Genomic DNA, 22,234 nt, shown 5'->3' on the forward strand with positions numbered 1-22,234 from the left:
AATGACAAGATGAATAATAAAGTTATTTGGAAAAATAACATTCCCTTAGTATTTGTTTTCCTCTGTTTCAATGACAAATAAAACTAATCATTCTGTAACAGATAAAAGCCAGAAATAAATCAATAAGAATGTTTTAAGAACATGATTTATAGACAGCTCATGTTGAGAAAAATCCCTGCCTTATTTTGCGTAATTTATTCTGCATAAAAATACAATGTGGGTTGTTGGTTATTTTTTTTCCCTTGATGCTGCAAAAGTGCTGTTTTGTTTTGTGACAAGAGTGAAATCTAGACCACAACAAAATCAGTAACACCTCCATAATCTTTTAGTTCTATTGATAATATATAATAATCAATAAACTTTCCTCTATTTCCTAAAATCCAGACAGCCACCAGGCACTTGTATAAATTAATAAAATAGTTCCCTAATGTTTCTGCTTCAGCTTGAGATAAAGAATATGTAATATATTTTTCAACTATATAAATGGCTTAAGTGAAAAAGATCATTCTCACCCCTCCCCTCTTTCCCAAAGCAAGTAAAAGACTTCATCACAGTCTTATTTTTAACTCTACTTTTTCTGTTTTACCACAATTTGCAACAGATCTTCCACACTCAAAAGTAAAGAATATCCTTTAAATGAAGAAGTTCCATTCCTTTTCTACTGTATAAACTGAATTTCTCTTTCATTCCTCATCAGAGCTTAACTTTGAGAAGTGCAGCTTCCTAAAATAATTGCTCAGGAACATTCTTATGCTCAAGGTTTGACTGCTGGCTATTCTTTTATTGTGCATTATTTTATTATATACACCCTTCTAAGCACTAATTTTTACAGTGAATACGTAAGGACAGGAATAGAATATTAAGATTTTTTTACAGTGATTCTGTCAATACCTGTAGGAAATGCTGCCCAGGCAATAGCAGGAGATGTGGTCTGCTTTTCACCATTTCCAAACTCGTAACTCTCTGCTGCCTGGAAACAAGAAGAAATGGTTAAATATTTTACAAAATGCAATAAATGTCCATAAAATAGTTGAAAATAGTTAAATTTCAAAGCAAAGTTATCCAAACAGCATACCTCAAACCCTCCAAAGTCATCATCATCCATCTTTCAGCAGGCACTAGAACACAAAAGAAATCTTGATTTTAAAACATTTTCATAACCTCATCCCCCGCTTGCTCAGAAATGAGCATTCAGTCCTTCCCTCCAGTCTCATCTCCACTACCCGAAACCTCCATCATTTGTAAGTCATAAAACACATCAAGGGGCCTAAATAAGAACTTTTTGACACAGAGGATGCAAGACCAAGAATTGCAACATCTCGCTTAAGAAGCACTTTTTTATTAATTGAGTTAAATACAAAAAAAATGGGTACTTTACAACAAAATCTGAATAACTTCAGGGGTTACATAAGCACTGCCTGTCCACATAGTCCAACAACTTTTGAAAGTAAAAATGCAGGAAGAGCTTTCTCTCAGAGGAAAATAGGAAGATGTTGCCTAAAAGTTGTATCTAAAAATTTCAGGTAGAGCAAACAGGCCCCCAGTACCTCAACAAACGGTACTACAACCATCAAATATTCCAGTCTGGATATGCATCTATAAAACAAACAAATAAATACACATATGTCCAGGAAATAGGATTTCTGACCACCTAACCCTTCATTAGGGGTTATCTTCACAATAAGGAAAACAATCTATCTAAACGCAGCCATGATCTACTGTGGACCTTGTATAATATTTTGTGTTTATGATTTAAAGCATTCAAAAAAATATTTTCCATTGTTAAGTTGCTTTTCCAAATCAGCACTGTGATTAAATCCAAAAAGATTTCCTGCTTTTCCCATCTCTTCTTAGCTGTCTGGCACCATCAGAACAAACTGCAGCTTGGGACAAGACTGCGGTGAATTTCTGGAAATTTTTCTGCTACCACAGAGGTCCGTCCCTAGGTTTCATGGAGGAGCTGATTAAGATTTTACAAACTGATCAGCATTTTTGACTTGTAGCCCTGAATTCTGTGGCATTTGGATATATTTATAGTTAAACTGCAGTTCCTTTTTTTAAAAAAAAGCAGGCTAAGTTACTCAGCTAATGAAAGTAAGTCAAGATATACAAAGCTGTTGAAAGAAAGGTATTATGTATTAACAATATATATATATATCTGTAATTCTGATATGTAAATGAAGGATGATCCAAAAAACCTTTATGGTCTTTATAGAATGTTAAAAGTGTTTATAAAGCTAACTGATTTCAGTTAAAACAGTCTGTAGGCTGGATAAACTTCTATTACTGCAGAAAAGATGGAAAGGGACTGTTTACAAGAGCGTAGGTATAGATTGGATGTTAGGAATAAATTGTTCCCTGTGAGGGTGGTGAGGCCCTGGCACAGGTTTCCCAGAGCAGCTGTGGCTGCCCCATCCCTGGAAGTGTCCCAGGCCAGGTTGGATGGGGCTCTGAGCAACCTGGGCTAGTGGAAGGTGTCCCTGCCTTGGGACTGGGTGATCTTTAAGGTCCCTTCCAACCCAAACCATTCTGTTATCCAATGATAAATCATCACTATCACAGTGTAAGTAGAAAGATTTGATTAAATGGAAGTATTGTTCAACAGTCTGATGTGGTAAAAGGACTAAATATCTTTTCAGGGACCATGAGGAGTTTTGTTGACTTTGCGTCAATTGGGTTTTGTGCTGGTTCATAATCCAAGAGAGAAAGAAGGTAGTTGGGTATTTTTCCCATCAGTGTTAAGGTTAATTGGTCAAAATTAAGTTAATTGGTGCACTTCATGCACTCTTATCAACTTTCAGAGCTTTAATACATAGCTCTAGAATACAGCACATGTGTGCACAAATGATGGGTGGAGATTGTGTGGATAGCACAGGACTGCAGACGGAGACAGCCCAAACTGAGAATGTCACTCTATTCACGCCACATTCCATGAAAAACCACCCAAACCAGACTGGTGATGGACACAATCACTGCAGAGCACAGTGTTCAGGTAGCAGGCACAGCAGCCAGCTGGAGAAAGTGAGCCTTTAAAAGGCTAATGTATTTTATCTACACGCTCTGTATCACATCAACAGATCTTACAGGCTCTCCACAAAGTTCCTTCAAAGCAGATTTTCTCCACAAAGTGCATGAGACGTTAGTTATTCCCATCATCTCAGAACTGGTATGTCTCAACCAGGCAAAGTACATTCAGCACTGTATTTTAAAAATACAAACTGGAACGAGTTCAGAGGAGTTCAACAGGAATTAAAGCAATTTTGGAAAGGCATGCTAAAATGGAGAGGCTCTTAAAAAAATAAAAGGCAAACAAAAATATGAAAAATCATGTTCTAAGAAGTGATTTAACTACTTTGATTTCTCTTCAAATACAACACTGACCTGAGGCAGTAAAGACAGAAGGCCCTGTAAGGAAAACATGTGAGGATTTCCATTTCTCCTTCAAGAACATTTATAAGAAACTATGCATAAATAAAATGGAACTTTTGATAGAGAAAAAGAATGCAGGGCAGAAGAAAAACTGGAAAGCAACCTGTTATTGAATCCATGATCTTTTTTATTGCATTTCATATACAGTTTTTTAAGTCTGGTAACAATCCCAAGACTATTCTGACCTAAGATTACCTTTACCCTACAAATTTTAAACACAGACATTTTGTGGCTCTAAGAGCATGATTTATTTATGAATTATTCCACATGTCACTCCAAAGGAATTAAAGATAAACAAACTCCAAGCAACTCTCTATAGTACCAATGGTGTTTTCACATCTAGCTGTTAATCCTCCAATTTTCAATTATTCAGAGATCCCACAGGAATTCCATGAGAAGTGATTCTCCCCCAGGTGAGAGAATTCTGGCTCTGTTTGTTCTTTGGGTGTGTATAACATATATTCATACAAATACATGCACCTCTGTTTCAAAATTAAATCCTGAGTTGTTTCTATGCCTTGTTTGCTGTGGACAAAAAAAAAATTAATCTAAAAATAGCAGAAACTGGGAAACTCCATGTGTGTCACAAATAGGCAGGCAGCAAATTAGGATAGAAAGCAAAGAATAAATCCTGAGGGATGCTGATATAAGGCATTTCAAAAACTCAAAGGCCGAGGTTCTCTTCAAAGAGTGTTGGTGCAAGAGCTCTTATTAGGAGATGTCTTTCCCAAAATATGATCTTTTCTTGCATAAAAAGGGAGCCTTCTGCAGAGAAAAGGGTCACACCAAAGGTATAGGAACAGTTTAGAAAAAGAAATAGGAGACATTCACAGTCCTCAAAGTACATCTGCATTTAACTCTAAAAATGTATTAATAATTCATTATAAATTTAACTGAGAACAATGCTGAAAATACGATGAAATACATAATTTCTCAATTCTATCCCTTATTCTCATTATGGAAATGCATTTCTGGTAAAAATAAATAACAGAAGTGGCCTAACACCTCTCCTTAGAACTGCAACAAATTTGGGAGCAAGTTCTTTTAATCAACATCTTATTCCAAAATGGGGAATCAGACTTTTCTTTCCTCACAGGGCAGGAACATTATTTGTGGCACCAGAATAGGAAAGAATACATTAAGTGCTGACAATCTTCAGGATTTGAAAAATAACAGAAAAAGACAAAACAACCCACACAGTCTTACCATGACTAAATGTGGTCTCTTGAAATATGCCCGATACTGGAATTAAGTAACTGTAAAATTGGGCAACAAGAAGTCAACCTCAAAATTACAGAGTCGTAGGAATTATGGTTGGAAAAGACACAGTAGGTCATCCAGCCCAGGTCATTTCCAAAACATTTACAGTTCTCAGACAGTCGTGTCCTAAAAGGCTTGAGAAGCTCCCCAGTCACACGCCGTGAAAAGAAGGAAACTTTCCATGGACAACGAATACTCAAGCCACTGAATTTTGAGTAGGTTTTATCAACGAGTCTGTATCCACCAAATGGAACAAAAAAACTTCTGCCAAAATTCAGACCAGAAACTTCTGCCAAAATTCAGACCAGCAGGTCATCCAACCCAACCCAACCCAACCTCAAAGCAGGGTCAAGACTGCATTTCAGATGAGGTTGCTCAAGACTTCCTCCTGCATGGCTGGTAAGGCTGCATGATGGATTTATTCAGATGTGCATACATGAGAAGCTTACAAGCTTTCCTGTGCCAAATACAGTCACCAAAGCCTGGCCAGCAGCTTAAAACAGGTCAGAAGAACTTTGTGAAATGCGCTTACCTAACAGACACACCACAAGCACGTTTTTATATACAGGAAGAGCAAGAGCCATTCCCAAGAAATAAGGCAGAAAAATGTAAGCTGGGGAAAAAAAAAAGCGCCTCTTCCCATTTCAACAATTAGGGGGAGAAAGAATGTTGTGATCACACCAGAAATCCTGGTATTCTTCATATCCAAAAGGCAAAAGTGGTGGAAAGACCAAGTGGTGAATTAAGAAGGATTCCTTATTCACATTCACCTCTGGTTAGTGAGAATTCAAATTAGTCAAGTCCTGATCCATTACTTCATAATCTAAATTTGTCAAGGTAATAGAGAACTGATTCTGCCAGGTACAATCAAGTGACTTGGTATAACCTGGCCTGTAAGTTTGAGTTTGAGGCCGAATTTTGTACATTTTAATGGAACAAGTGACAGAGTATATATTGCTGTTTGTTTTGTTAGAAGCGTCTGTGTGGAGCTGCCTGAGGGTGGGGCTGCTGTATTTCTGGCAAACCCCAGGGGTGGGTAACTCCTATCTATGAGAACCTATCAGTTTTACTTTCATTCTCATGTTTCCTAAATGTCTCATCCAATGTATTTAGTCCAGGACAGGATTATTAGCTGTTTCTTGACTGGACATAACATAGACCACAGCATTTGAAGAATAAATTTTTGGCCAAAACTGCAGGCTCCAAAAAGTCTACTCAGGATAAGTATGAGATTAAAAAAAAAAGAAACAAAAAAACCAAAACAAAACACCCAATAAAACAAAACTAAAAAGTAGCAATTTAGAAAGCATGTACACTGGTAAGAACTCTGTGATAAAGAGCAGAGCAGATGATAAATTCCTGTATCACCAAGATCTAACCAGCTCACATGCACTTTTCTCCATGGCTTTTTCACCAAAATTCCAAGTATCTCTTAAAAATTTTAAAACAGGAACAAACTCTTCTTTTTACCTAGCTGATACAGGGTTTTCTCCTGATCTACAGCAATTACAGCTGCAGGATATGCATTTGGCATCTTAAAAAATTTGTAGTAGCTGCTAAGCCATTAATTGGAAAAAATTTAATTACAGAATAAACATATCCCAAAGGGTACCTAGCTCAAGAAAGACCAGAATATGAATGTACAGCATAATGGGAACTCAAATATATTTAGAACATTCGTAAAAATTCCTAAAGAAGAAAAACCACCTTAAAAATTCTGCATGCTGTGTGTCCTACCCCATCATAAGACAGGGGAAACTGGCCAACACCAAAATTACCAATGTTCTCCATCACGTTCCAGTGTGGATTCCATCACAAAAAGGGACATGTGGGAAATCTCCTCTGCCAGGAAGCAGAGTGCTGGTCAGCTCCCAGAGTGAAAGGCACAGTGACAGAGCTGTCAGCACCTTCATTTTAACAGGGGACAGGAGTCTGTCTACCCACACCGTGAATTAAGACACTTCAAGGTTATGGGGGAAAAGAAAACAACAAAGAAAGTGTCACGGCAATTTTCCCCTGGGAACTGAGGCTGGTTCATTTAGCCTGGAGAAAAACAGGCTCAGGGGGACATTATCAGTCTCTACCACTCCCTGACAGGAGGGTGCAGCCAGGTGAGGGTCAGAAAGAAACTTTTTTCATCACTTAGTCCTTTTGTCAGGAGACTCCATGAAGTAAAATATCCAGAGCCTGCAAGAAGCGTGTAAGATTCCATATCCTATGATGTGATGTTCCACACCTAGCATCACCAGTAATTTTGAAATGACTCTACTTTCACATGGCAATGCTGCAAGTAACAAAACGGTACCAGAAAAGCTGCAGCATTTGTATCAGCTTCATGTAGCAAGACCATCTTACATGGTTTATAAGATTTCCACAACCGCTTTCCCCAATATTAAAAGCATTTTTAGAAGGAAAAAGAACCATATTGTATAAATAAACACTTTAGCTTCACGTAGCCTTTATTAAAGAAATTTGAATAATCATTAGAAATAATAATCTCACCTTCATGGCACAGAACTATTACGAGAAAAAACCTCAGAAAAGGCACAAAAACTGCTATTAAGATAATCTACAAAATCAATTCCATAAAAATCTGTGATTTAGAATTTGAGGGCACTCTTCTCTGGCATATATCTTTTGACTTTTTTAAACAGTGAGCAAAGCAGGGAAAAGCAATGAAGCACAAATTAGAAGTCCATTTCACACTCACAGTTCAAACACGACTACACAAAACAGAAAGCAAGAGTTCCACTTTCACCCACAAGAGAAAAATGAGTTTGGAGAGCTCCTATAGAGAAAGAAAGTACTGGCTTTCAAATTAACTTAGGACATAGGAGGGAGAAAAAAAAAAGAAAAATACCAACCCACAGCACCACAACCTTGTGTGGAAAACATATTCAAGAACAGTCAATTCCTCAGCCATAGCCTAGAAGAAACTAACCAACAAAAACCATGTTCTCTGAAATTTCCTCCAATTTTGTCAATCTTCTATTTAAAAAATACTAACCTCTTCTCTCTGGATATTCAAAGGTGATTTCAAATTCAAGCAATGGAGGGTTTAAAAGCAAAACACAAGAGTCATGTGTTTCAAATGTTTCATTCCCACTTAAAATATCATTGAGCTTCAAGAACTCAAGACTGACAACTGAAACTCTCCTGCTTCTCCATGTTACTGTTAATAAGCAGCATTAGCAAATGCAATCAGTTCTTTTGATTCTTCTACCTGCAAATCACAGTAACATGCTTTGACAGAACTTAAAAAGAGGAGCCTGCACAATGGAAAGCTTTCCAAGAGTAAAAAAACTCAAGTTCTGCCTCAAGCAAACTTTGTCACGGAACAGGTATGTGAAAATAGAAGGTTTGACACAATCTTAGTAACAGCAAGAGCATCACAGCAACACAATTTAATGTAACAACATGTCAAACAAAAATCTAAGTCCTTGAATGCATGCTCATATGAATGTGTGGTAACTTGCACTAATAAATGTCATTAACTTTTTGAAAAGAGGGCTCAAGACCTTTCACATTAAGCAGGGATCTATGCTTTAGAGGAAAATAAAAAGTAAAAAAACCCAACTAAACAAAAACAAACCCAGGGTAATACCAGGTTTTGGCATGATGAAATGCCTAGGAAAATTTGGTGCTGGGTGAATCACTTATTCTAAAAACTGACACTCCTTCACCAGAAGAAGAATCTTTAAAATAAAATAAAAAATAAATAAATAAATAAATAAAATTTTAAAGATTCTGTAGATCATCTTTTATGCATTTAAAATGAACCTTTTTTCTGTTAATTAAAATTAAATTAAGATAGTAAAGGTCTAAATATAAAGGATGATCAGTACACCTGACAGTTAAAATATTTTTGAAAAAGATTCTCTTTAGCTCTACATAGAGATAGTTCGCACAAACTGTGAAACATCAACAGGCTATCATTCTAATCTTATGTTAGAAAAGCTGACAGGTGACCATGGATACTTCAAAAAAAACCACCCCAAAGAATCAAAAAAATCCCAAAAATCCCAAAACTCAGCAACACATGGTAAGATAGGATTATACTAAATAAATATACATTATGTAAGATAAGATTTTACTAAATAAAATATACAGCATTTTTTTAATCATTCCTGTATGCCCCCTAATGAACTGGAAGACTCACTTTTTCAATTCATAAACCAACTCCCCTCAGCTTCCTCCAAACCCTGGAAGTACAGCTTAGCTTATCTCACAGGTGAAGATACTAATTTCAGGCAAAAGAAAAGATATTAAGATATTTCTCTGACATGACAAGACATTATCAAAAAGAATAATAATAATGTGTGAGATTGTCAAGTCCTTCTGATTTTATATGACTCAGTTGCTGGTCTTGAAAAAGAAAACCTTAAATAATGCTAATAATATTAATTTCTCCCAATCACCTGTTAGAAATTCCGATATTATGGAAGTTCATGCAAAAACTGAAATACAACACAACTGGTCATCAAAAAACCCTTTTAATCCTTCATTTTACAAGCTCTAGATATACTATTAGAAGCAGAAAAGGCCAGATATTATTCCCTCTCACACAGAAAGAAGAATGCATCATCATTGCCTCTTCTTCTCCCTTTACTGACACTTAAAAAGACTTGATGACTTTTTGTTCACATATTAAGCAGATTAATTGATTTTCCATACTCTCCTAAAGAGATGGTCCATTTCATGAAGAAAAAACTCATGCTGTGACCTAAAATTCATTTTCATATGACTCTTAGGAAACAAACTGGAGAGGTTTCACATCGTCCAACTCCCAACTCATAAACAAGTAAAATGAAAATGCTGAAGTGCTTTCCAACAGAAAGCACTGCTGCCAAAATGTCTGTGCACATTATCTTTCTTTTTTTCATCTTCATTTTTGGTCTGCTCCTAAGCATGCAACACAACACTTTTCACCACATGAACTTGACCAAATGGATATTATGATAATTGCATGTTCTCTGTTGCAATAATAATAATAAAAAAATAATTCATTTCTCACAGAAAAGACTGATTGCCATCAATGCCTTTGTAATATGCTGAGGGAGCTGCAAACAGAGATTCCAGATCAGGCCAGAGTGAAAACAGGATTTGAGCTCAACATCTAAATGCTTTTCTTTTAATCAGATCACAATACTTTACAATAATTTATCACTTCAAGTTGACTCTTTATGCCTACTATGCATTTATAGAATACAGTTCTTCTCTAGGCCCAAAGCTTTTGACAAAGATTTGCCAGAACTACCAGGCCCTTCTCAGAAAGAGGGAGACGTTTCCTGACAGGTTCCATATTCAGCAAGTTACCGGGACATTTAAGGACCAAATATGTGAGGAGGGTACTGATACCAAGAACACCACATGTCAGTTAACAATTAATCAAAAATTATTTCTCGTTCAAGAAGAGTTAAACTCTCCCTCAACCCCAAACAAACAGACAAAACCAAAATGCTCCACATCTTCCCAGTTTAAAAGAAACAAATTGTTCCTTCTCCCATGCAATTTCTTTTAAACCACAGTTTTATAAATCTTCTAAGACCTTTGCTAAATTGAAAATAAATGCATGCCTAACAGATATTCATCCTAAAGTATAAAAAGTTCCATGCAGGTAGAATGCATGTACAAGAACAAAATAGTAACAAGCTGTAGTGGACACTTTATTATTTATACAAGCACACAGTGAAATTAGAAATAATATACTTGAGAATTCATGGAATTATACGAGGTAACAAGGCCTTGACATATTCACAGAGCTTAATGGCTTTTGAAACAAGCAGTGTTTAAAAGAGAACTAGTGAAATTTATCCAGAAATTACTATGCAAAAGTATCCCTTCTGGCAATGCTGCGAAAACCGGCAGAACGTTCAGGTTCCAAAGTGCAAACTACACGTAGAGTGATATCTTTTAACTATGTTAATTACTGGGCAATTACACAGCCTTCAGTCAGCAAAATTCCCAATGAAAACAGGTTCTGCTTGACTAAAGTCAGCAAGAAAAAACTTGAATATTAGAAAAATAACCTACACTTACACTCAGTAGTAATTAAAAAAAAAAAAAAAAACGCATTTAGCAATTAAAATTTTCAGGTGATAACTATAATCTTCTGTAGAGGCTTTGACAAAAAAAAATGTATGTGAATGGCCAACTTCAAGATAATCCAGTTGTCTTCTAAAATATATGATTGTTTAAAAAAAAATACAGAAAAACTCACAACTATCTCCCTTCACTCATAATGAATAGTATGTTAGGTTATTCCTATAATCAACTGACTACTTTCCCCAGGACAAATATTGCTCACTGCACAACTTACACAGAAAAATTAATATGTAAAAGATTTCACTAGATAAGAACAAAGAAAAAAAATCTTTTATTTTAATACAAAATAATTTTAAGACATTCAAACCCAGTGCATTTCACAGGAGCTCAGGATGGAGCCTGGGAGGCTGACACCAGAGTTCTGACCAGAAGCTGCCTGTTCTAGTCTGCCTAAGACTAGAACTAAACTCAACTCTGAGAATGTTGGTCTCCTTTCAGCCTTCCCTCACTTTTCTATTTGGTGTGTGGGTTTATCATTCAAACATTGTGAAAGGAACCTGGACTGGGTTGATAAGCAAGAACTAATCATTAGCCCCTGCTGTACCAAAGACATTGTCAGTGTTCCATCCTTTGTTGGCTTTACCAACTCCACAAGTTCTGCAGTCATGTAGAGTTAAACCAGGTTAAACACATGTAATTTTTAATATACAATAATTTTTCCATGGGATTCAATGTTGACATAAAATTTAACATAAAAAAAATATTTCAAAAACCTCATAAAATTCTTATTTATAAACTAGACAGAAATTAGATCATGGTGTATTTTACACCAAGAGGAAATCTGAAATATTTTAGCATAGATGCTACTGGAAGACAACCATTTAAAATCAAAATGCATTATGTTTTTGCAACAACTAGTTAACATTTTTCTTAAAAAAAAAAATCCCACATATTCAAGTATGTTAGAAGAAGAATTACTTCATTTCCAAGTGTTTTACATATACTACATATAGATCATAACTTGCAAAAAGTGATTTACATTTTTGTAACTTTTTTCGCACTCTTGCTACTCAGTATGCATCCATTTTACTAAAAACATGTCTTTAATACATTTCACATCACAATAACTCAAAAAATTAACCTCTTCCATCTCTCCTAAACACACTCTGGAATACATTAAGGCAATTTAGCAAGCTGATACCTTATAAAAACATTTTGAAGCCTTTTACTGATAAGTTAATTTTCTAACAGTAGTACCTTGGCCTCTTATAAATGAATAATAAAGATGGTTAACTTCTAAAGATATGCTCTGAAAGTACTAGGGATTTATACTATATTATTTCTGCTTGCTATAATAATAATAAAAAAAAAAAAAAAAAAAAAAAAAAAATACACAAAACAAACCCCAAAAAAACTACTAACTTTGCTCAACTGTGAAAGTACCACTGGGACAAGACAGGTGTGTGCACACAGATATGGATAGATAAAGATGATACAGAGAAAGACAAAGAACACACTTATTTTCAGATAGTAAAATATAAAGGATGTATGTATAGCAAAGTCTTCAGGGCACACAGTCAATTTAAATGAAACAGTTTCCAAACATAAGTATAATTTTATAATTTGCCTCAGTTTTTGAAATTTTTGAGCACATTAGTTCTTGTCTCTTCTCCACTTGAAGATTCTTAAGCCAATATTGTTCTTTCAACCCCAGTGAGAGGGCAAGTCAGGCCTCTTTATTTAAACATTAAAGGCAGTTCATAAGTGCATTTGTAAGGATAATTTAACTAAATCCAAAGTACATTCAATATTGATGGAAGTTAAATAGATGTATCACACACTTTTTAAGCACTCTTCAACTAGAAAAAGTATTTAGCAAAGTCCTAAAGCAGAACCTATTTCATAGCTCCTAATAATAAAATTAATCTGGTCCTGGAGTATCAGCATCTCATTTTATCATTCATCACACTGTGATTAATCCTAAATTCCTGTAAGAATCATTTTTAAGTGGATTAAACAAAAGTAGTTTTAAACTCAGTTTCTGAGACCCCTTCCAGAAACAGTTTACAATGCTATTCTCTATCAGTTCTAACCAAATGTGCAGGAACTTGTCCAGGGGGAAAAAATCACATAAAAAAAGGGCAGAGGGGGCAAAAAGTGTTTTGGGTAAAATCAGAAGGTGAACAAGGGAGATATCCTGGTGGAAGCATGTTATAGCCCACCCAACCAGGATGAAGAGACAAATGAAGTATTTTTTTAAAGGACTGGGAGAAGTTTCACAATCACTGGCCCTCTTACTGAGCATCTGCTGGAAATGAAACACAGCAGAGGGGAAACATGACTGTAAGGATGCCATGAGGTTCTGCAGGGAGGAATTCAGGAGGGCCCAACCCCAATTAAAACTTAACTGGCTACCACCATAAAAGACAGTATAAAAATTATTTTATAAATGCAACAGCAAGAAAAGGAGGGCTAAATCTCCATCCTCATTGGATGCAGTGGAAAAATAATAGTGAGAAAGAATGAAGAAAAGGCCGAGGTACTTAGTGCTGTCTTTGCTTTAGTCTTCAATAGCAAGACCAGATGTCCCCAGCACACCCAGCCCTGAGCTGGAAGAGAGGCAGAGGGAGCAGAATGAACACTCACATTCCAAAAGAAGATGCTACTGTGCCTCTCAGGCACACACAGGTCTACAGAGCTGGCTGGGATCCACCTGAGGCTGCTGAGCAAGTTGCTGAGAGAGCCCACACAGCCACTTCAAATAATTTACCAGCAGTCCTGGCTATTTAAGGAGGTCCCAACTGGCTGGACATTAGCAAATATTCCTCCCACCTACAAACAGAAAGGGAAGGAGCATCCGACCTTATCTTTTCTGACAGAGACCCATGTTTTGAATGAGGGAAGTGCTTTGGATGTTTTTTACCTGGACTTTAGTAAAACTTATCTTTTTCCAATGTCTTCACCTGGAGAAACTGGCTGCTCCTGGCTTGGACATGTGTACTCTTTGCTGGGTAAAATAAATGGCTGGGTGAACAGGCACAAGAGAGTATGAAGTGGCTGAGGGAGCTGGGAGTGTTTGGTCTGGAGAAAAGGATGCTTGGGGGGACCTTATGGTTTTCCACAACTCCTTGACAGGAGAGTGCAACCAGGTGAGGGTCAGGCTCTGCTCCCAGGGAACAAGCAACAGGAAAAGGGGAAACAGCCTCGAGGTGTGCCAGATGTTTAGATTGAATACTGGGGGAAAAAAACCTTCCCCAAAAGGGTGGTGAAGCACTGGAAAAGGCTGCCCAGGGCAGTGGCGGAGCCACCAATCCTGGAGGCATTTCAAAGGCGTGTGGATGCAGCACCTGGGGACATGGGTTAGTGGTGAACTTGGCAGTGTGAGGTTAATGGTTGGACCCAACCATCTTCGAAGTTTTTTCCAACCTTAACAATTCCATGATTTCAAACAAACTTTTCTTCAGTCTGTAGTCAATCAGGCCAAGATACAGATTTTTTACTGTGTCAACTCATGTAATAAAAGCAAGCTTGACAGTGGCATGTGCATAATGTGGAAACCTCTTCAGAAACTCACTATTACGCTCTTTCAGAAGCTGCACCCCATGGAAAGTCCTTTTAAAAGCTTAATGGCAAATGCATGCTAAAATATTATGCTTTCCATCTAAATCTACACTAAATTCCAATCCTCAGAGACAGGATTTCCACTTTATTTCTCTCTATACACACACACTAAGCTCAAGAACTGTAATATAGTAAAGTGTTGTTAAAGATTCAAAAAAAAGCAAGCCTAGCACAAAGAACTTGCCTGTAGGTCTCTTTTCCTTAGAAATTTTGAAAAATCCCAAACATCACTGTCTTCTGCAATAAACAGAAGATACTTAAATGAAAACATAGGTATTTAATATAAATGGATACTAAAACAAATTCAAAGTTAAGCAATTCCACCTTTCTGTAAACCCACCTCAAGATAAAAAAATCCTAGCAGTGGGTTCTGGCAAAGTATTTAATGAGGAATAAAGAACTACAAGACCAAGTTCTGGCAACAATACACAGAATATTGGAGAACTTTCACCTGCATTTACTTTACTCAGAAACCTTAAGGAGACACAGAATAAACATTTAAGAAACACAGAATGAACTTATTTAGTACATTATTCAGTACATTTATTTATTTACAATTTAATGATGTTTCAAAACCAAAATAATTTCTAAACCTTTGGACATTTTGTATTTCAAATCTTCAAATTTTATGTGGAATCATTTCACTTGACTATAAACACCTGGGAAGGAGACAAAAAAATTACTTATGAGCTTCTAATTTTAGGGTTCCTAAGGTTGTTACAAAGAATCCTTTCATAATCTTGTATATTGAGATCAAATTGCTTATGAATTGATGTAATGGATTGTTAGTTTCGACTTCCCAGACGAAGGGGGTTTGTTCAGCTGGCTTTTTAAATGTTAAACTACTTCCAGGGCTAGGTTAAGCAACCTGTTTCACTGCAGGAGATTATATTCTCTTTTTGTGAGCATGGCTATTAACTGGTGAAGTACCTCTAAACTTATTCACCTTCTTCCAGAATTATTCTGCCTCCAGCTGATGTGCCCAGAAGCCCATGTGCAACAGCAAAGACATCTACAGCAGTGATTTCCTTGAAAAGTCCACAGCTTAGAGCAAGCATCTGTCATCCCTTTCAGCTCACATTTATTCAATATCCTCTCCCACAGCTGCATCCCCTCCCCAGAGCGTTCAGAGAACAGAGTAGTTCCAGCTACAATGGACCTACAACAATCATCTGGTCCAACAGCCTGACCCCTCAACAGAAGTTGGAACTCATTAGGAAGGGCATTGTCCAAGAGCCTCCAAGACATGGACAGGCCTGGGGCGCCGACCACGGACCTGGAAGGCTCTGCCCTGCCTGGCCACCCTCAAGGAGGGCACCCCTCAGCCTCCCTCTCTCCAAACTTGCATAATCCCAAAGTCCTTGGTTGCTCCTCACAGGACACGCCTTCCATCGTATCCATACTGAAGTATGGAATTCCCGCTCCGTTTTCATACACACTCGTTGTCACTTGAAAGAGATGAATGCCACTTGTGAATTTTTCATCTTCTGCTCAGATCAAAACCACGCAGTGCCTTGGTGTGGCTGTGCTGCCACATGAGAGCTCTCGTGAATGCAATGGTTCATAGCCAGAGTGCAATTCTCCAGTATGTACAAAAACTGAAACACGAGCAGCCAGCATGCTCAAACACTGATAGTAATGTCCCTGTGAACTGCTTTTCTATAAATAACACAACACATTAAATCACTTTTGAAGTCCTTTGTTGAAGGAAAAGCAACAGCTCTAGTAACAGATCCAAGGCTACAGCCTTGAAATTATTAGTTTTCACAGTGGAATAATTTGAGTTTGGATGTTTCACACCTCAAGGTGTGCTTGCATATCCTAAATCCTTCATTTCCAAAGATATCAAGTTGTAAATACTGTCACCCCTTAGTGCCAGATTCCAACTGTATTCCTACAAGCAACCTACCCTCCAGCAGAGATTGCTCTGGCCTGTACACATCTGCTACAGCCTTATAATTCAGAGGAAAGATAAAGAGAAGCAAAAGTCTTGATTTGGAACCACCTCTGCCACCAGCATTATTTTACTCTTTCCAAAAGCTAACAAATGGCCCCAACCATTACTGTTGCACAGTCACCTAAAATCAATTTATGTATGTGCACAAAAATTTGCCATCTATTCCAGGACTGCACTAAAATGAGATCAAATATTCCTGGAGTCCATGAAAGAAGGGGTGTGAATGGGTCTGTGGAAGAATGGGTCTGAACTTGACTTTTGTTTCACTGGAAGTGCAAACTTGCATATTTAACATTTGAGTGTTACAATGCTGTCTGTTTACCAGATAAGGAGGTTCAAATTTGGTTATTTAATCAAGGAAAGTGTTGAATAGGTGAAAACTCTACATCCTAAAACTTACCATAGTTGTTCATGACTAACTGAGATTTTAAGTATTTTCTTTTCTTTTTTTTCTTTTCTTTTTTTTTTTTTTATACTAAATCAGCACTATAGTTTAGATATGCTTGATTTTCTTAAAACTAAAACTTAGAACTTTTGCAAATATAACATAAGACATATTTTAACCTAAATCCATTCCCAAATTCTTCTCTGAAAGACATTCAAAACCTAAATTTTAATCATTCCAATGTCTAATAGAAAAACCTGCTTTTCTTTTATAGGCATTATAAAGGTATGATAAATATTTCTCTTTCTGAGAATCCAAAATGACTTTATAAATAATATGCCCGTTCCTGTGGCTGTGATTCAAAGGATGAGAAAGTTTACTAGTGTCTGTAACAAGGTGATCACAGGAAATTTTAGCCTCATGTACACCAACAAACTTAAGGCAGACAAGAGATGTCACATAAAGCTGCTGGAAAACTGCAGAAGAGCTCCATAAAATTACATCCCTAAAAATCTCTTGACGAACATCCACTTGTATGTGTAAGTAAAAAAACTTAATTCACTTTTATTAATTCAGAAAGTCCTCTGTGATTACTTAGAAAGAAATTTATGGGTATGTAATTCTGCTTCTCCAACCACTCCCTAGAATGGAATTTACATTTTTAATCGTTTAATTGAAAGAGTGGACAGAACCCCCAGAATTCATTTCAGTCACACCTAAAATAAATCTGCCAACTGAACAATGGAAAGGAAAAAAAGCCTGCTATGTCAGAAAAGCAAAATTCTTCACATTGGTCAATCCCAAACGTTTCAGAACAAAGTAATACAAATCCCACTGTATGCTAAGAAAGTTTAGATAGTATAATTCTACATTAAAAAATTACATATCACTTAATTTTTATCTGTAAAAATAGTACTACTTCTGGAGACTCAGGTCTAAAGAGCAGATACCTTTGCTTAAAGGATGCAAAGTGACGAGGGAAGATTAGGGTTGTGAGAGGCCTTATCAGAAAAGATAAATCCAAACCTCAAATTTAAGGTACTTATTTTTACTAACACTTAAGCAGGGGTTATTTCCACATAAATCTTTAAGTCTTTAGAAGTATGAAGTAGAAAAAAGAAAAACAAGCCTCGCACTTTGAATTTCTGATGCAATCTTACAATTATAAATATCAAAGTAACAAAGTAATGAAGGGTAACAGATGTTAAAATACAGTGTCTGAAAGTCACCTGGGAACACTTTTTAGATGATCTGCCACTTACACTGCACTTAAAGGTAGATTCAGTCCACATGACTTTTTTAGAGTCTGTTGCCTGAGACTTGAAGTGTACTGGGGAGGAAAGCCCTACCAAAAAAAAACCCCAAAAACTGAAAAACCAAAAAAAAAACAGTCAAAAATGTTCTGAGTATCAAGACTGGTTTAACAAGAATTTTTCTCCTTCATTTTAATGACCAAATTAATTTTCCAGGAGCAGAAAGAACTTCCCTGACTTTCCTGTAAGGGCACTTGAGCATGAACCACTGCACAGATGGACAGCAGCAGGTTACACCACACGTGTAATGTGAGGATACACACAGGATACGTACCCTGCACTTACAAACCACACCCCAAATACACCTGAACATGGGCAGGAAGACACTGTGAACTTTACATTTAAGGACTCACAGAAAATGTGTTTCCATTCTACCACAAACTTTTTTCCCATTTGGTGTTGCAAGCTTTCCTGGAAGCTGGGTTTTCAGCAGGAACCCAGCCAAGGGCTCAGAGACACATCACACTTAGATATCTGTCTCAGCACTTCTGTAAAGATTCGGGGAGTTATTGCCCTTAAGATTGCAATCCAATTGTTCCTCTGGACCAGAAATATGCTTCACAGCATAACTGCATTTTGGCACCTCTAAATCTGTGTGGCTGTCATCAGCCTGACACCACAGAAGCAGCTAACAGTGCCTGGACAGCAGATACTCTTCATCAACCTCTGGCAGTAGTTGTGTCACTTGGAAGGAAATGTGAAGGAGCTGGGCCACAACAGCCCACAGTGTTCAAAGACATGCAGAAAACAGTCAGTGAGCTCTAAATTAATTGCAAAAGGGCTGAAACTGCACTGTGTCTCCAAATCCTGGTGGAGATTTCTGTGTGAATGTGACAGAAACAAAAGTGTCACCTGGTATGCTCAGTTTCCAACCACTCCAGGTCAAACTGATAGGAAGCCTTAAACTTAATTATAGCAGTGGTCAGAGAAAGATTTGGATAAAAACAAATCCAAAGTGAAAGACCCTATTTTAATGCCAGTTGTCTCAATCTGGTGTGCACACGACCCACCCACCCCCTCAGCTGAGCTACAGTAAAACACCAGCTCAGCTTCCATGTCCCAGACTAAACAGCAGAAAGTTGGAATTCTCAGTACTAAAGTACTGCTGGAACTATTCACACAGACACATTGAGGCACACAGCACATAAATTTATCTCCTGTATTTAATTGTCTTCCTTCCAAAATACTCTTAAGAATCTTTTTAAGAGGCTCTGAAAAAAGGCTCTGGGATTATCTACTCTTCATTGAGCATCTGAGCATCACCTGTTTGAATGCTACTGTGATTTTCTTCTTTCAGATCCTGCCAGCATGAGGATCAGTACTGCACTCAACAGACACTGTCTGCCCTGCAGGCTGTAATTGAGGATGGTCAGCAGTCTGCTTCCAGTATTAGGGAGTGAGTAACTCAGAGCCCCTGAAGGAAAAACAAGGAAGTAATTACAACATTTGCATCAACATTTACTTTAGACAGTCAAGCCATGGATGTGGAGGCACTGAGATCATGGTCATATTTTAAAAAAAATGTATGTGGAAGAGCAAAATCTAAAGAACAGAAAGGCAATCAGCCAGGAAGTGCTGAGAACAAAAACTACTAAGCACGTCTACTGAAACAGATCTTGAAGCACTGTGACAAAAACTACCCAAAGTTCCCTTAAAATGCTGCAGTAAGGTGGCAAAAGATGCATTCATGGTGTGCAATTGACAGGCAGAAAGAACTGCTAAGGTAGAAGAGAAAAATTGCTAATGAAATAAACTAGAGTCTCCTGACAAGAGCCAAAGCTGCAGGCAGAGTTCATCTTGACAATATCCAGAGCAAAAGGGTGGGCTCAGGTGCTGAAGTATCAAGAGGACACAATCAACCCTATTACAAAAACCAGAAACCTCAAAACTCCTAAAATGCTTAAAGACCAGATTTATAGAAAGTGGTTGAGATGCTTGAAGATTCTGAGACATTTTCAGGAATACGTCAGCACCTAACTCTGTTTAGAGTAATAGGCACTAGGCACCCACGCACCTCTAAAAAATCACACAGGATATTTCACAACTAAAACATTCTGGACAATGTTTGAAAGCTTGGCCATGTATAGTCTGGCCTCGGGAGCAGAAGAGCAAAGAATTCACAGCCAGAATTTCCAAACCTCTGGGCTAGAGAAGTACTCCAAGGGTTCTCCCATTGATGGAGACACCAATTTTCTGGTGCAAAGATGCAAGGAAAGAAGGCAGGCCCCTGCTGCTCCTCTGAACTAATTCTAAAATCCCCTTTTGTAGCGACCCTTATGCCCCTTTATAGGCATTATAAAGGTATGATAAACATTTCTCTTTCTGAGAATCCAAAATGACTTTACAAACAATGTGCCCATTCCTGTGGCTGTGATTCAAAGGATGAGAAAAGTGTCTGTAACAAGGTGATCACAGGAAATTTTAGCCTCATATTCACCAACAAGGACATCACCAGCACCACACAGGACTGGTCAGGGCTGAGGAGTGAGGAGGGCTGGGACGGGTCAGGCAGGTGAGGGGGCAGAAGAAGGAGGGAGAAGGCGGGTGCAAGTAAGTGGAGGCAGGAAAAAAAGCAGGGAAAAAGGCAGGAAAAGGCAGGAAAAAAGGCAGGAAAAAAGGCAGGAAAAAGGGCAGGAAAAAGGGCAGGAAAAAGGGCAGGAAAAAGGGCAGGTGAGGGCAGGTGAGAGCAGGTGAGGGCAGGTGAGGGCAGGAAAAGGAAAGGCAGGGAAAGGCAGGGAAAGGCAGGGAAAGGCAGGGAAAGGCAGGGAAAGGCAGGGAAAGGAAGGGAAAGGCAGGGAAAGGAAGGGAAAGGAAGGTGAGGGTGGGAAAAGGCAGGTGAGGGCAGATGAGGACAGGAAAAGGCAGAAAAAGGCAGGGAAAAAGACAGGAAAAAAGGCAGGAAAAGGCAGGTGAGGGCAGGTGAGGGCAGGTGAGGGCAGGAAAAGGGAGGTGAGGGCAGGAAAAGGACAGGAAAAGGCAGGAAAGGGCAGGAAAAGGCAGGTGAAGGCAGGAAAAAAGGCAGGAAAAGGCAGGAAAGGGCAGGTGAGGGCAGGAAAAGGCAGGAAAGGGCAGGTGAGGGCAGGAAAAGGCAGGAAAGGGCAGGTGAGGGCAGGTGAGGGCAGGTGAGGGCAGGAAAAGGCAGGAAAGGGCAGGTGAGGGCAGGAGGAGACAGGAAGAGACAGATGAGGGCAAGTGAAGGCAGGAGGAAACAGGTGAAGCTGCAAGCAGGTGGAGGCAGAAGAATGAAGGGCGGCAGGTGGAGGCAGGAGAATGAAGGGTGGCAGGTGGAGGCAGGAGAATGAAGGGCGGCAGGTGGAGGCAGGAGAATGAAGGGTGGCAGGTGGAGGCAGGAGAATGAAGGGCGGCAGGTGTAGCCGGACCTCTCAGAGCCCGTCCCCACAGCCACACTCCGGCCGGGCTCTGCCGCCCGCTCGGCCAGCGCGGCTCCCGCCTGTAACCAGGGCGGGCAGGGCAGTGACCCTGGTCTAGGAGGACTATGACCAAGACTGACAGAGCTGTGACCTGGGCTGGCAGGACACTGATCCAGCCGGGAGCAGCTCCCGCCCCTGTGTCCGGCCCATCCCGGCCCCGCTGCCGCCGGCGCGGCCTCACCCGGATGTGGATCCGGCCCCCCCTTCCCGTCCCCGCGGCCGAGGTCACCTTGATCCCTCCTGAGGTGAACTGTCGGTCCCCCAGGCTGGGTTTGTCTCGCCTGGTGCAAAAAAAAAAAAAAAAAGAACTGATGGCGTCAGATAACTTGTACAATACGCGTTGCTTAATGAAGGAAACAACCTTGTGTTTTGGAGCGTTGCGTAAAAATTACATCACGGGATAAATATGCATTAGGTAGGCGGGGAGGGTGGGTTGGAGAGGCGGGCCCGTGTGGGGGTTTGCTTTATAAAAGATGCAAGTTGTCACCACCTGAGCGTGGTTTGTGGGGAACTCCGCCACGCTTCCTGTAAAGAATAAACAGTATTTATTATGTAGAGTTTCTAAGTTGCTCTGGCTGTGTTTAGGGAGCTCCTGAAGGCGGGAACAGCCCCGGGTGCTGCTGCTCATCCCGGCCTCTCCCTGCTGCTGGAGTCACCGCTGGAATCACCCCTGGAATCACCCCAGCACCGCTGTCAGAGCAGCCCCAGCCCTCTATAGACCCTCTGCCCCTTTGCCCTTTGGTTCCCGGCCCGCCTTTGCCCACCCAGCCCCACTGCAGGCTCGGAGCATCCC

At 39.0% G+C, this 22,234-nt stretch overlaps 1 protein-coding gene across 4 annotated transcripts in view; it reads right to left on the reverse strand.

The window, feature by feature from the left end:
• The window catches only part of CCDC91 (coiled-coil domain containing 91), a 109,507-nt gene extending 87,674 nt beyond the window's left edge, over positions 1–21,833 (reverse strand). For 2 of the 4 annotated variants that reach the window (XM_083860168.1, XM_083860167.1), the window contains exons 1-3: positions 21,671–21,833; positions 1,076–1,118; positions 892–970 (exon numbers count right to left, since the gene is read on the reverse strand). In XM_083860168.1, coding sequence (XP_083716294.1) covers positions 892–970; positions 1,076–1,105 — 109 coding nt within the window. In that variant the 5' untranslated portion in view covers positions 1,106–1,118; positions 21,671–21,833. Of the gene's footprint in view, positions 1–891; positions 971–1,075; positions 1,119–19,273; positions 19,425–21,390; positions 21,406–21,670 lie in introns of those variants that run through there. The other 2 variants (XM_083860169.1, XM_083860170.1) reach the window with 2 other exon arrangements.
• Positions 21,834–22,234: the final 401 nt, after the last annotated feature.

This window comes from Zosterops lateralis (assembly GCF_965231275.1).
Source record: "Zosterops lateralis genome assembly, chromosome: 4".
Classification (NCBI taxonomy): Eukaryota; Metazoa; Chordata; class Aves; order Passeriformes; family Zosteropidae; genus Zosterops; species Zosterops lateralis.